Here is a 15,115-nt window from a genome sequence, read left to right as displayed (position 1 = left end):
CCAGCAGCCACTACAATCCCAATATTCAGTCACGTCTGTCAATGGCAAGCACAGGTAAGAAGCACCTTTGCAGATCCTACATGGAATTCACACAGGCTGCAGGTGGCTGCTGACAGCAGTGCTGGGCTGCCGGTTAAGACCTTGAGATTGGGATGCCAAGAGCTTCTGTGCCTACAATGAAGTGCAGCCCAGCCTCGATGACACTGCCTGCAGCTGTTTCCTACTTCAGGAACCCACAGGCTTTACGAGGAACCAAATTACAACCTTCACAGTTCCTTGTTGTATCTGACTATGCACTCCCTTTTTTACTGTGCACTCAGAGGAACAAACATCACCAATTCTTATCTAAAACACAGAATTCCTTCAAAGTTTTCAACTGAAGATTTTAAACTTTTGAGCTTGAGGCCTTTTTTCAGACATCTGATAGCAGGGCCAGTTCTATCAAGATCAGGCTTCCAACACAATCCTCAGGTCGAACTTTCGCAGCTTGGTTTCATCTGAGTTCCTTAAACCTTCTATAAACAAAATACACTTCCCCCCCCCCCCCTTTATACTTCATATGGGCCATTTTAAGTTTTAGAAGAAAAGGAAAAAAGAACCCACCAAGAAAAACCCACCAAAGAAACCCCAAAGTCTTTTACAGTAAGACAGTGAATATAAGGAAAAGGCCAAGTAATTTAAAGTAATTTATACCTTTCTTATTATTCAGGGTCAGTCCTATTCACCTCAAGGCCACTGGTGATCTTTATCCCAAGAACATTTTGACTAATATTTGGAAATTTAAATGTGTTTGGTAGACCATACTCAAATAGCTAAAACCCTCTAAATTCATAAAATACTAGAACAGTCTCCTTTCTTGTGCCTTCAGCTCAGAAACAAAACTGAAAAAGCTGACAAGTCTCATAAGCTGAATGCAGTTAATGGGGGATGGTGAAATTCCTAAGATTTTAATTGATGAAAAGGATCCATCCAAGTTTAGCTAAAGAAAATAAATCAGCTTGAAGCCAACTCAGATTTCCAGCTTGACATACCTCCCACTTTGCATCACATCCGCATAATTATGAAAAAAAATTCACAAATCAACATTAAAAGTAAGTCCTCCCAAAGCATTCTTAAAACTGAAAAACAAAACATGCTGAAAATTCAGTAAATTTTCACAGCCTTTGAAACAAGAAGTCTTACATGAAAGATGCTAAATTTAATCCCCTCATTATCTGCCTTGTAAGGGAATTCCTGCCACACCACAAATGAAAATGAGGATCAAACCACACAACTTGACAAAGATCACAAAGTATAGACTTGTTTGTCTCCAAAACAGCTCAAGATGCTTAAAATCAAGAGCTTTACCACAACTTTTCAAAGGACAGACTCTTCTGTCCTGCCATCATGGATTTTTAAATGCACCATGAAAGTTTAGGTCTCCTAAGACCTTAAGAGACTTTGGGACACAATCAATAATAGAAAACAATAAAAAAAATCAGGTATGAAACTGGAACTCTAATTTTTATCTTTAGATAAATAGTTTTATGTATGTTTTGCTTACAACTGTTATTAGAACAAAGCTTCTAAAATATGCAACATGTTCTTTGTCTTGTGCTTAAAAAATACCCCAACTTTGCAGCAGCCAGTAACATTTTAGTAACTGGTCCTAACAAACTTGCTGGGGCTTTTTTCATCTCTCATTGTGCATGTATTCTATTAATTCTTAAAAAAAAAAAATTACTGGTTTTGATTTAGTGGTACAATGTAGCTATTCAACTATTTGTGGTATTATTAATCAAGGATTATGGAGTTTTCATTTCTCTCTTTCAAACTCTCCCTTGTATTCTCTACATAAATACATGACTGCTTTAGTTTAGTTCCAGTATTGCCAACTCCTGCAATATCATTTTGGTCATGACTGCTGGTGCTTTTCTTTATACCCCAAATGTTAGAATTACATATGATTTATCTTCTTAAACATGTTCTTGTCCTCAGAAGAAAGAAAGAAACTTGAAAAGGTCAAGCAAATCATCTGCTTCATGAAGCTCAAAGACAAAAGAAATAAGCTTACTACATTTTCAAAACAATTATGATACTTCTAAGATACTTTTTAAAAAGAATTTTTCAGAACCAGATTCTTCCTTATGAACAGATTTTGAAACAATGTAATTCTTTTTACCAAACCAAAAGCATAATTGAATGCTTTGGATAAATCATATACTTAAACCACTTCACAAAAAAAATTTGTCCATTTTCTCCATCTTTTGCATATATAACAGTTATTTAAGTATCATACAGCAGCAAAGGCAGAAAACTGTACCTTCTTTCTTTAATTCCTCTTAAAACCTAAGATAAATCTTTTTCTTGAGTAAAATAGTTTATGTTTCATGTCATATTTACCCTCTTCACAAGATTTATGCTCTCTCTATACAACTTAGCAAAGAAGATGTTGGAAAGTTACTGTGAATGCTGAACTTTAACACTACCACACCAACAGCACTGTGTAGCACAACTCCTTTGCAGGAAGAAGACAGGACATAGACATCATGGGGGGGAAAAATAAGGTAAATGTTTTTAAGAACTTTTCTACAGCACATGCTTCCCCATGATTTTGGTAAGGTTAATTTTTTTTTGCTGTTTCTTAACTTCATCCTCAGAGGACAAACCCTTTGCAGAACTGAATCACTGCAGCTGAACCCGCACTATGAATTAATAACCTCTGTAATCATTTTTGAAGACTTATTATCTTTTTTTAAATGGGAGTTGGTAACACTGAAAGAATCCTGCCAATTACATTAAAGCGATTTTAACAAAAGGAGAAATTGCTTCACAGCCTTATGACACAGCATCTACAGCAAGCGATGATGTGGCACAAAGCAGTTTTTTTTAAATTTTACTGGCAAATCAGAAGAGGGGCCAAGGCTATTATTTTGTGTTGCCTTCCCACAAGGCGCCTTACCACAAAATATGGCTTAGACAGACCTTTTGTTCCTCCAGCTGGGGTAGGCTATGTCTCAGATGATTTCACGAACACAAGAACTTGCTGCCCTCTACAACTTGAACTTCTCAGACTTCCAAAGAGTAAGTTTTCTTGGTAAGCAGGAATAAAATTAACTGATTGTTATTTTTTCAGTGAAGAGTGATTCATGCATGTTATATAACATTTAGCTTTCAGCTAGTAAACTGCTTACAAATACGGTTACTGAGCTCGGAGTTCATTGCAGATGGTAGACAATCAAGCTTTTAAGATTTCCTACTTTTTTTTTTTTTTTTCAACTTTGTAGTTATGTGTTTTATCATATTGTGTGCATCTGACCTGCATCTCCTGTTATCAGGTTTCACCTGACATGATTGCTTTAAAGCTAGTTAAGTTCTTAGAAATATTTCATGAAGAGGTGTCAGTGACTCAGTGCTTTAAGACATGACCTGCAAGCCCGGCAGGACGAGTACCATTCTATCAGTAAGATACTCAGCTACAGCCAACAGATCAAAAGGTCTCCCCAAAACCAGTTCCTCTCTCTCCATAAAACCTGTGGGAGGCCTTGGTACATAGTACTTCTTATTTATCATTTTGTCTGACATGATGGGAGTTCTCTTCACATTGTCTACGTGGCAAGTAGATCGCTCCCATAAAGGCCTGATTGCTCAAACCAAGCACACTTTTGTGAGTTGTTCCTCCTGGTTTCTAAGGACAATTGTGGCACTGAGAACAAAAAATATTAATTGGAAATTTTGTGACATGGAGCAGAAGTGCTGAGAGAATAGAACTAGAAGGTTAAGCTCAAGTTCTGGACTGAAACTGAAGAGGGAGGAATAAAAGGAAATGAAGAGCATGAAATAGGCAAGGGGGACAGATTGGGATCTGTTCCACAAAACCAGAAGGCAGTCGCAGGAGTTAGAAACAGATTTTAGATATACAGACACCAACAGGACTGATTAGAAGATAATTCTGATATACACTGCCTGAAATGTGAAACCCAGTGAATTCCTCCTGAAGCACAATTGCTTCTCAACCCAGCACAGTTTACGAGTGCAGTGCATTTATGCTCAGTGCAAGGCTGCTCTGTCTCTCTGTTAATTGCTTCATTAGTTCAGACATCCCACAATGCTGCAGGGAAATGGAGTCCCTGGCTTTGCTAAGGACCTACCTGGAGTGGAGTTCCTGACTCCACTCAAAACTGGTTTTAAGGTTTTCATCAGTTATGACACTTGACTACATTCAAATGCCAAGTTGGATGTGCAGGTTAGGCGATGCCACATGGTGACACCCAGCCACTGGCACACACAGGCTGTGTCGCACAGGACAAGTACAAGGATGCATTAAATTCCAAGAGTGTGTTACTACTTCTCTTCTCAGAATTCTCTCTTGTTCAGTTCATAGAATACATCATACATTAGATAATCACCACAAGGAATATCAGAAATGACCACTTGTCTCATCTCCTTTAATACTGACAGTGCTCAGTAAACAAATATTGAGATTAACAAGGAAACAAGGAGTCCCTTGGGTACAAAACATATATGAAAAAAACTGAGAAAATCTGTTCTTCTCTCTCTGCTTCAGGGTTCTTGTACTATATGAGCAAAATATCTTAATTTTTTCCATGATTTCTGTGGTTTGACCTGCAATGTAACATTTTGACTCATTGCTGTTTAACAGCTTGACATGATTCACGACTCATTCTGCCAAATAACAGGGTTCCTTTGACTGCATAACATGCTCTAAAATGTTAGACTGGCTTTGAGCATCAGAAATTTGACTTGTGAAATGATTTGCCTTTCACAGCATCAAGATTTCACCTCAGAAGGGTACTTGGAAGGTAAATTACTTCTCACCTATAAAGAACATATGATTACAGAGGCAGAAGAAGACTACGTAAAATGCCACAGAACACACAATTTGCAAAGCCACATAAATTTCTATTTTACATAAAATACAATATTTCCAAGTAATCTATTTCAGTGTTCTCTTTATAGAAACAATCCTGTCATGGTATCCTTCAATATCAAGCACAGCAAAGTAGAAAGCTGTTCCTCGTTTGAAGTCAGACAAGAAACCCTCTGTTTACTTCAAGGACAGTAAATTTGTTCATGTTTTTTACGTTGAAGATACAGGTCAAAACTTGGGTTTGCTAGTAATGTCACAGACAGTGTTGCCAAAAAAAGGCATTATTCTACTTACTTCATTATATCTTGCTGCTTCTTAAAACTGTTGTGTTATTTATTTTATATCTATCTAAAACTTAATGTTTCTTCTCATCAACAGGTCACAACATACAGATTTAAATATGGGGATTCTGAGCCAGCTATTGATCCTTTACCTCCTCCGGGCTGCTTTGGTCGTTTGTCAATATGAAGACTATGATTTTGAGGATGAATATGGTGGGGAGCCGGATCATCAACTTCCATATTCTTTTAACCCAAACACCCAAGTTGAAGTTCCTCATTTTCCTTTCCCAGCTGAGTGTGCCAAAGAATGCTTCTGTCCACCAGCTTTTCCCTTATCCATGTACTGTGATCACCGGAAGCTCAAGACAATACCAAACATCCCCAGTCATGTCCAACAACTTTATCTGCAAAACAATGACATTGAAGCTGTGCCTACAGGACCATTCACTAATGTTACCTTCCTAAGGGAAATTAACCTCAGCTACAACAAAATTAAATTCCGTATGATTGACCATGGTGTTTTTGCCAAACTTTCAAACTTAGTGCAACTGCATTTACAGCATAATGAATTAGAAGAATTTCCATTCCCACTGCCCAGCTCTCTAGAGAGACTCCTCCTTGGTTTCAATAGAATTTCCCGGTTACCTGGAAATGCATTGGAAGGACTGCCCAACATGACCGTGCTTGACCTTTGCAATAACTTACTTGATGACTCAGTATTCAAAGAAAAGCCCTTTTCAAACATGAAAAATTTAATGCAGCTCAATTTATGCAACAACAGATTACAGACAATGCCTCCTGACCTGCCATCATCTCTTCGGCATCTTTCTCTTGAAAATAACTCCATATCACATATCCCAGAAAACTATTTCAAAAGACTTCCCCAAATCATTGCTCTAAGAATGTCCCACAATAACCTGCAGAACATTCCACGCAACACCTTTAATCTACCCAACCTTCTAGAACTTAATCTTGGACATAACAAATTGAAACAAGTGTTCTATATTCCGAGAAGTTTGCAGCATTTGTACATTGAAGACAATGAAATTGAAAGTAGGTTGATGGTTAAATTTCATAAAAAGCAATAAACTTAGTGGACTTTGGCATTAGTTGTGGGAGGAGTGTGAGGAGAATATCATCCTATAGTCTTCAGAATGCAATATAAACACATCCTCAGTCATTTGAGACCAATTTGAAATTAGAGAGGATTTAATTTTTGAAGTTTATCTCTAACTGCCAACTTTTTGTAGAAGTTAATGCCAGTTTTTCATGTAACAGCTAAAATCTTTTTGAAAATTACTTCTGATTTTGGCAACTGATAAAAACATTCAGAGAAAAAGAATTACAAAAATATTTCATTAACATAAAACAGTAATTACAAATTCTTTACCCCACAACCTTATATTTTGCAAGCCCCCAAACTGGTATGATTGTCATTTACAAAGCTGATTTAAAACACAGAGAAGGGTTGTATTACTGTGCACCACAAAAATATTTTCCATTTTAAATTTCAAAACATAAGTTTCACTTTTGCAATAGGTCTAAAACATAACCACTTTCTGCATTTTAATTAATATTTTTCACTCTTACAGACATCAATGTTACTGTGATGTGTCCAACTCTGGACCCACTGAACATCAACCAGTTAACCTACATACGGGTGGACCAGAACAAGCTCACGAGCCCCATCAGCACCTATGCCTTCTTCTGCTTCCCTCTCATCAGAACCATTTATTATGGAGAGCAAAATGTCACTGTCAACAGGCCAACTCAGCTCAGAACACCGGTGTTTCGGCGGTTTCTAACACCAGAGGAATTCCAGGAAGCAGAAGACAATCATGAAACACTCAATCAAGAAACCGAAGAAGATCATGAAGAAGAAGACAGCTATTTTCATTCTTACTATCACTGAAGTAATCATTGGTAATAAGTGTATATGGAAACTTTTCATTAGCATGGGTTATTCGTATCTATCCTAGAACAACTGGACAGTTTGGGGTATTCAAGACACACCTGTAAACTGGAGACAGGATTTTAAAGTAGGCAAAAGTCCTATTATTGGTGTAGTAAAAAACAATACTAAGAACAAACAGCACTCACACGAGCATTAGATAAAAGCCTGACACATAACCTGGGTTGATGATGGGCTCACTTTTGGGTGAGCAGCTGAAGCCAAAGAAAATTGACCTGAAAAGCTTCTGTGTTCTAAAGTGACCCAGCTGCAAAATGAGTAAGATACAAATCAGTGCCATATTCAATAGGAACGAGTGATTAAGGCCAAAAATCCAATCAGCTCTACATCCTACTGCTAACAGCAGAAGCAAAGAGACACAGCAGAGAAAAGGACAAGAGAGTAAGATTACAAAGTACTTCCACAAGGTTCCTCCACATCTCCCAGAAATACAAATACTTCTTCTTCCAATTTCTAACTGGACAAGGACATCACAAATAAGGAGATTCAAACCTTACCCATACTATGTTTCAAGTGTCCTGACAAGCTGTATTGTAACATTCACTTCTTTGGCTGTCCTTTACCTATCACAATCTTTCAAATGAGATTTCAGCTTCTTACTACTAACACAGGCAATAAACAATCTTTCACCAAGCTGCTGGGACCTAGGGAAAAAGCATGTGCACTAACACAACCGAACCATTAGCATTTATATTTTCCCTGTGCTTCAGCCCATGTTATTTTAGAAGACACGTAGAAATGTAATGTAATCTTTTCATTTAGAATTATTCATCAAGTAGAACAGGAGCAAAGAGAAGCATTGCAGGTTTTTTTAACTATTAATTCAGACTCTCCCTCTGCACAGCTAATACCAATCAACTGTATTCTGCTTCAAAGTAGAATCAACATTGCTTTAAGTAACCTGAAGAAAACTTTGAGCTATGCAAATTGTTGTTATATCTTATGCCTAGAAACAGATCCAGATAACTACAGGGGAAGATAACACTATAGAGCACTTCATTGCTTTTTTTAATCACTTCTTTATTTTCAGCACTTTTTCCCTGATAGAGCTTTACTAGCTGAGAGGGAAAAAAAAAATTCTCAGTTTCAACAGCAAAATGAAATGTTTGCAAGTAATAAACCCATACATCATATTACCAACTTTGCATAATTTTATGTAGTCTTTTTAGTTGTCCTACACTTAAAGTACAATGTAATCTGATTTCTATTAGAATTTGAGAAGTTCGGCAGGTTTCATTTTTTCTCTTAGAAATTCAGTTATTTTTTAAGCCCATCTTCATATTTATGGTTTCTGATTTATCAACTGAAATATTAAGAAAATGAAAATACTTAATGACTTTTTTAAGAGAAAGATTTATTGTAAAGTTATGAATATAAACTTAAGAATATATATAGTCTTTAAGGACAGCTGGTTGTAAGAATTTATGGGTACAAAATTTATTCTGTCATTATTAAGTTGTGGATCTTCAGCCAAGTAACATGAGAAATCTGTTCCTCTCTCCTTCCCCTTTTTCTTACCTGCATTCTGAACAGATACAGTATTCATAGCAAAATATTTTATGGTCACCCCACAAATTCACAGCGCTACAGAATTTGTCATCTTTTTACAAAAAAAATTATTAACATTTATCACCCTGAAACACCTCTGGGTTTATGAATAAGGAACAAACATGCATGTGTTCATTTCTTCTTTTAAGTACTCAGTATCATTTATGTACAGTATATACAGAATTTAGACATATCTATGACTTTATAGCTTTATTAATATATCCATGTAGTATATTAACCTTAGGGAACCTTTCAACTATTTCAGATTTTAAGTGACTGGTGCACAAAATGCAAATCTGAAATAGAGGCTTTTTTGAAAGGCTTGCTCAGCTTTAAAAGTAAAAGAACACTATCCAGCTACAGTATGAATATTACATCTTTTATAACAAACTTTCTGCTTTTTACAAACATTTATGAAACAAAACAGCTTTAGTTTCAAAATAGAAGTCAAGATACTGATGTTATATACATTTCTCAAAGTCAAACTGGAAATTATTGAAAACTTCAAAGCTGTCTTACTACACTTGACTCATTGAGGTGGAACATGAAATTTGTATTACAAACAGAGCTATTATAAATACTTTTCTTTCAATTAATATTATCGTATCACCTGTAGCAAATAGGACACTTATTCCAGAAAGGCTTTTACAGTGGACAGGGAACTAAAGACTTGGTAGCCTTAGAGAAATGAGAATTTATACTAAAGTACTGGATTAATGGGTATCTAGCTGAGTGCAATTTGCTCTGGTAACACTGGGCATGCCTTCTGTAAAAGTCATGATGTTTTTGCTTTGCAAATATCTTGGAGTTCTCTGAGGGAATCATGAAGTATGTGAAAAAGGGAGATCCTGGTCCAAATAGCCTACAAAAATTTCTAAAGGCTTTTAAGGAAATTAAGCTGCCACAGATTAGGAGACAACAGCATGAACAAAAATAAAATAAAATGTAAGAAACGGCCTAAGAATAAATGGTCAATTCTTACTGTGGAGGGGATCCCACTGGTGGGAGCTTTGCTGGGGGCCTGTGCTGGAATTTATTCCATTTAAAATGCTAGCAAGAGATAGGCAAACCAGGCTGTGAAGTGAGATGCCAACAATGATTGCTAAGTGACACTGAAGAATGGCTGCACAAGGACCTTAGGACGGTAAGACAGCCAATGGAGCTCATCACTGTTCAACGAGAAGTGATGTCCAAGGAAATGATGATCTTCGTTTCACATTAAAACTAACCAAGGATGACCTCACCAACATCACTCAGGAGCAAGACTCAGAAGTGCTTCAGCAGCAATAGGTGTTCAGTGAAAACACTGGCTCAGTGCCCAGGAGTCATAAAAAGGAAACTCAGATGGAGAGAATAACTAGAGACAAATGGAAAACAAGAGACATCAAGACACCGCTATAAATCTGTGGCTCAGCCAGACACTAAACACAGTATTGATTTCCAAAGCCTCAGGTAGCTGGTGTAATTACATGAGGCATGATTGGAAAAGGATTAGAGCAAGGTCACCAAAGGTAAGGAATGGTTTCTATATCAACATGGAATGCACTAGGACTCAGCAGCTCAGCAAAGAGATGGCTGAGGGGGGATACAGAAGATGCCCACAAAATTATGAGCCGCATCGTCAGCAAGGGTCTGGGGATCGACTGCTCCAGTAGAAGGGAAGGAGCCATCACATGAAGCTCACGTGTCCCGTGTACCTAAGGACACAGTGGTAGCAGCAGCGTTTTTAGACACAGTGTCGAGAAAAGGCTGGAACAGTAATTGTGTTCCTTGGAAGAGATCCATTAAAGGCTGCTAAACGAAATACAGTAGGTACAAAAGTGCTGAGCTGAAAATAGCTGGAGAATGGAAGAACACTTGAAGACAGGATAGAGAAAAGGATCATACGTGATTGTCCTATTCTCAGTCTTCCCAAAACATCGGTTTATGGGTACTGCTGGAGACAGGATACTGTACACTAATCTTTATTATTAATTCCACACCCAGTTCTATGTTCTCCCTGTCCTGAACCATGGTAACGTGCTGGTACTGCTCCTCACTGCTACTGCCTTGATATAGTGTCAAAACATACTTGCTTCATGTTTGCTCTGGTATTTACTTTCAGATTATATGGTATTTCTAAAGCAGGAAATAAGATTCATAAACTAAGAATTAAGCATGCTATTTATTTAATGGCAAAACGTAACAATCAAACAGCATAATGAGTTTGTTTACAGCACAGTCAGAAAATACAGAAACAAAGCTTGATCTGGAATTCTGCATCTCCATGAGCAATTCAGGTAAAGCGCCAGCCCCACAAGGTTATAAAAAAATCAAAAGAAAGAGAAATAACAATAGTTCAATCCAACTGTATACATTTCTCCCTTTAGCCTCAAAAAAGTGGGAATATATTTTGCCTTTTCTGATAAATATTTTTCACACTTTGCTTCAGTACTCTGATAATAAAAGGTCGGTGGATAAGGACAGAAACTCCTTTATAGAAAACAGATGTTTTACAGTTCACATTTTCTGACTTAGTTTAACATATTCACGTTCCCCTTTTAAAATAGGAATCCATTTCCTTCTTTGTTTCCCAGCCTGATCATTGAGAGCAATAATCACAGGCATTTCCTACCTAAAAAGCAGGAAAGGGGAACATACTATATTTTCAATCAAAAAAATATACACAGAAGAGATTTCACAATCATTTTCCAGTACTGATGCAAGAGTATGAACTATTCAGCTATTAGCCAACTTGTGTATACACTATTGCAATTTATGGAATTCCACAAATACAAACATTTTTAATGTTTTTAACTATTTTGCCCAAAATTTGTATTTCTAACAACCTAATTAATTTAAAAGGAAAATAAATAATAACACAGTCTTGTAATTCATTGCATCAATTCATCATCTACAGAAAAAGAAGGGGGGGGGAAAAAAAAAAATCAACCTTCCCCTAATCTAAAAGTAAAACACAAGGAAAACAGATAAATGTGAAGATGAGCCATGAACACAGAGAGTAAAAGCAGATGCTGTGAACAACCCGAGGAATAGATGCCTGGAACACCAAAGTAAAAATGGATAAGGCCAATGATTCCTGGAGCCCTGACTCAAATGTCCCTGTGGACATAGTAACAGCTCTCAACAAATGGTGATACTGTCATAAGGAAGTAATGCCAATTCTGGAAGGAATTCTAAGAAACTGTAATAAACTGCAGTAGGTTGGCTTTTGTTTCAGGATATAACTGATGTCACATAGCAAAGTTCAAGAGAACATGTGTTCGACAGAGGGGTCTGGGTAAATGGACAGCACTGTTTCTCTGGTTATCATTTGTATTTGGTAGCCAAAGTTTGATTTCTGTTTAATATTGTGCATGATTTTGACAATGTGCTTTATTAATTCCTAACACACTAGCTGATAAAAGGAGTTTTTCTTTTTCAGAAATGCAAGAAGTAAAGGTAATGTCTTCAGCCTTAAAAAATTCCAATTATAAATCGGAAACATATGGAAGGATGTTCATACAATCACTAGGTCATTTTTCAGCTGTCTCCAGTTTGCAGCTGGTGGCCCTAAGAGTGACCTAAAATAATCTAATTTACAGAGCTTTGGAAATAGTTGCAACTTTTCATAAAAATACTGGAGATGTTTATGCATAACTATTTCATCTCAGGTACTTTTTTGGTGATTCTGAATCTTGAGGAAGGTTCTACGTTTTCTCTCTAGGACATGATGATGTTTATTTTACATTAAATACCACCTCTGAACCCTCCTCCATCCCTCAAGGATGCTGAGTTGGAATATACTTTACTTTACACAAGGACTCTTCTATAGCACCACGTTCAGTCCTCAAACCAGGAGACTGCTCCCTCCTCCCCTCTGGGATACCTTTAGTTCCCAGAATAAATGCTACCCCATCATCATCACTGGCATTAAACTGCCTTGAAACTATTTTTACACCCTATATCAGGACCTCAACAAAAAGCAGAAGGGCAAAGAGATAAAAGTAGTTTTAAAAAGTAGAATCCCACACAAACATCAGGCAGAAAAGGCCTGTGTTTTAGAAAATAAAACTTGTGTAGAGAACTGTTCCAAAAAATTATTTCTTTTAGGTTACAAAAGAAGAAAATAAAAATAGAACCATTGAGTTCAGTTTTAACATCACTTAATGATGTTGCCCTCTTTAACAGTAAATCTATCTCTCACTGCTTGCAGATTATTCTGTACATGTTATCAGGCTGGTACAAGAACCGTCTTTTCCTCTATAAAACCTTTTCTGTTTTAATGGCTCCAATCCAGAACAGCTGGTCAACATTGTGAAGTGTTTAAATCACACTCCACACAAGAGCTATGCCAAGGAACCTCTACCATGTTACCTTCCACATGAAGTAGAAATATCACACACAAAAGAAAATCCAACATTGAGCCCAGGAATCTTTAAAAGCTTTCCTAATTTGTCCTCATCTCATTCTGCCCCACACAAATTTCTGGCCAAGAGAAGACACTGACTTTTGAGCATTTTGTGTAAGTGATTCCCAGCATCCACCATAAGCACAGGTCAGCTGAGCAATAATCCATAGTACTTTTTTCCAAGAACACATAAACAGTAAAACTCAGAAACGACAGAAGTTGCCAATATCATCCTTTAGGGACTATGATACAAGATGAGAGCCAAGGTCTTTAAGCAGCTGCAAAATACACTTTCTTTGTCTAAATATAGAACAACCTGAGTTATGAAAAAGAATCTCAGCTTTGGTTTATTTCATAAGGAGTATCTCGATGGCAACTTTATGGGACTGCCCACAGTGCTGCCTCAGAGCCCTATTAAACCCCATACCCCAGAGATAAGGCCCTATGTTTTCTCCTCCCCATTTTTCTTTTTCCAGAGTTCTGCCTCCCATTGCACAACCATAAGTCTTTATATAGGCAGTGCCAGGCCCTGCTTCCATGTAATTCCTACAGGCACCTTGGAGAAGTCATTTCCAACCAGTCTTGCACAGAGGAACATCTATCCCCTCTGTATTGACATATAAACAGCACTAAATACTTTCATTATTTCCCAGATGCTGAAGATTTAGTCAGCAACATGTATAGTTTGGATAGTTACCCTCATTTCTGTCTTGCTCTCCTATGTTTTTCCTATCTCAGCCATCCATACCCATCCAACTTCTCATTTTTTCTCTCCTAAAAGCTCTTTATTCTTCATTGTCTAACGTGACAGAAGGGAGCCTTGGAGAACAAATTTTACAACTACTCTGTATGCAAGCCTTTTCTCCTAAAGTTTTTCTGAAAGCAGAATCCAGAGACTAGAATCCACTCCCATCAGACTGGCTTGGGTTCCATCCACTACAAGAAAAGAAGTCTTGTGGTTCATTTACACTTTCAGCTACACTTTATATCCTTACAAAATTATAGGGAAATGTGACTACTGTTCAAATTTAAGCCACCATATCATGTCAACAAAATTAGGAAACAATGTTTTTAAATGCCTAACACTCCAGGTGAAAGTATTTTGTGGGGAAATCAGTCAGTGCAAATGAGATACCATGGGGAAATCAGAAAATACACCATGAACACATTATTAAGGCCCTCTTCAAAAACTGGAGCTCAATGAGTTAACAACACAGCAGGCTTAGGTTTCCAGAGAAGAAAGCACCTTCCAAGTACATCGATCCTTGTAACCAGAGTCCAAGCAACAGACACTTACACATCCAATTTCCAAGCACTAACAGTGCCTAGAAAGCACACCCTGCTTGCCAGGGTATTTCCTGTGAGCTCCCCTACTGCCAGTGCATATGAACCACATATTTCATCTCACATGATTCTGTGGTTATTTCTAGTCACTCTGAGCAGGAATAAAGCAATATTCCTGTTCCTTGTCTGCAGCCACTCATACCACCCCCATCCCTGTGCTGATCTGAGCATCTGGTACACGTTCAGATAAAAACTGGTTTTATCTGACATTATTTGCTGATGTATTTTCTTCTTTCATGACAATGCAGACAAACTATGGGACAAGACTACTACTTTATTTGGCACTGTAAGCTACTCCTTGATGATCTCATGCCAAATGAACTACTTAACATCTCACTCTTTAAATGTATTTGTAGGGAAGTATTCATGAGTTTCTGAGAAGTGCCTTTATTGCAGTGACTACACATGATAACATTTCCGTGATAAGCACACAACCAAAATCTTGTGACCCTGATGAACACAGACTTTTCACAATGTTTTGTGCAGAAGCCGTTCCTGAAGTTGTCTAAAAATCCAGAGCCTCTTCTCCTCTTGCAGATCAAAGCAAACAAGAGTTTCCTTGAATGAAGACTTCCTAAATTTTCAAAGCTTCATTTATCTAGTAGTTTTCCCTTGTTTTTTTGAAGTTGTCGTATGTAAGGAAAAGACAAAGCTATTCCTAAGACATTCTATGTATGTAGCTGTGAAATCCAGGATTTCAGTACTTACAA

At 37.3% G+C, this 15,115-nt stretch overlaps 2 protein-coding genes across 2 annotated transcripts in view; one reads left to right on the top strand and one right to left on the bottom strand.

Annotated features, from left to right (window-relative positions):
• Positions 1 to 15,115, bottom strand: part of CENPP (centromere protein P) — a gene marked incomplete at both ends in the record, with an annotated part of 109,897 nt that overhangs the window by 71,212 nt on the left and 23,570 nt on the right. The window lies entirely within an intron of this gene.
• Positions 5,271 to 7,063, top strand: OMD (osteomodulin; the record flags this gene model as incomplete). The annotated part of the gene is made up of 2 exons (XM_082288649.1): positions 5,271 to 6,204; positions 6,744 to 7,063. The coding sequence occupies 2 exons, from the start codon at positions 5,271 to 5,273 to the stop codon at positions 7,061 to 7,063; spliced, it is 1,254 nt and encodes a 417-aa protein (XP_082144775.1).

This window comes from Coloeus monedula (assembly GCF_965178545.1).
Source record: "Coloeus monedula genome assembly, chromosome: 11".
Classification (NCBI taxonomy): domain Eukaryota; kingdom Metazoa; phylum Chordata; class Aves; order Passeriformes; family Corvidae; genus Coloeus; species Coloeus monedula.
The sequence above is the reverse complement of the archived record's forward strand: the minus strand, read 5'-3'. Positions and strand labels throughout refer to the sequence as shown.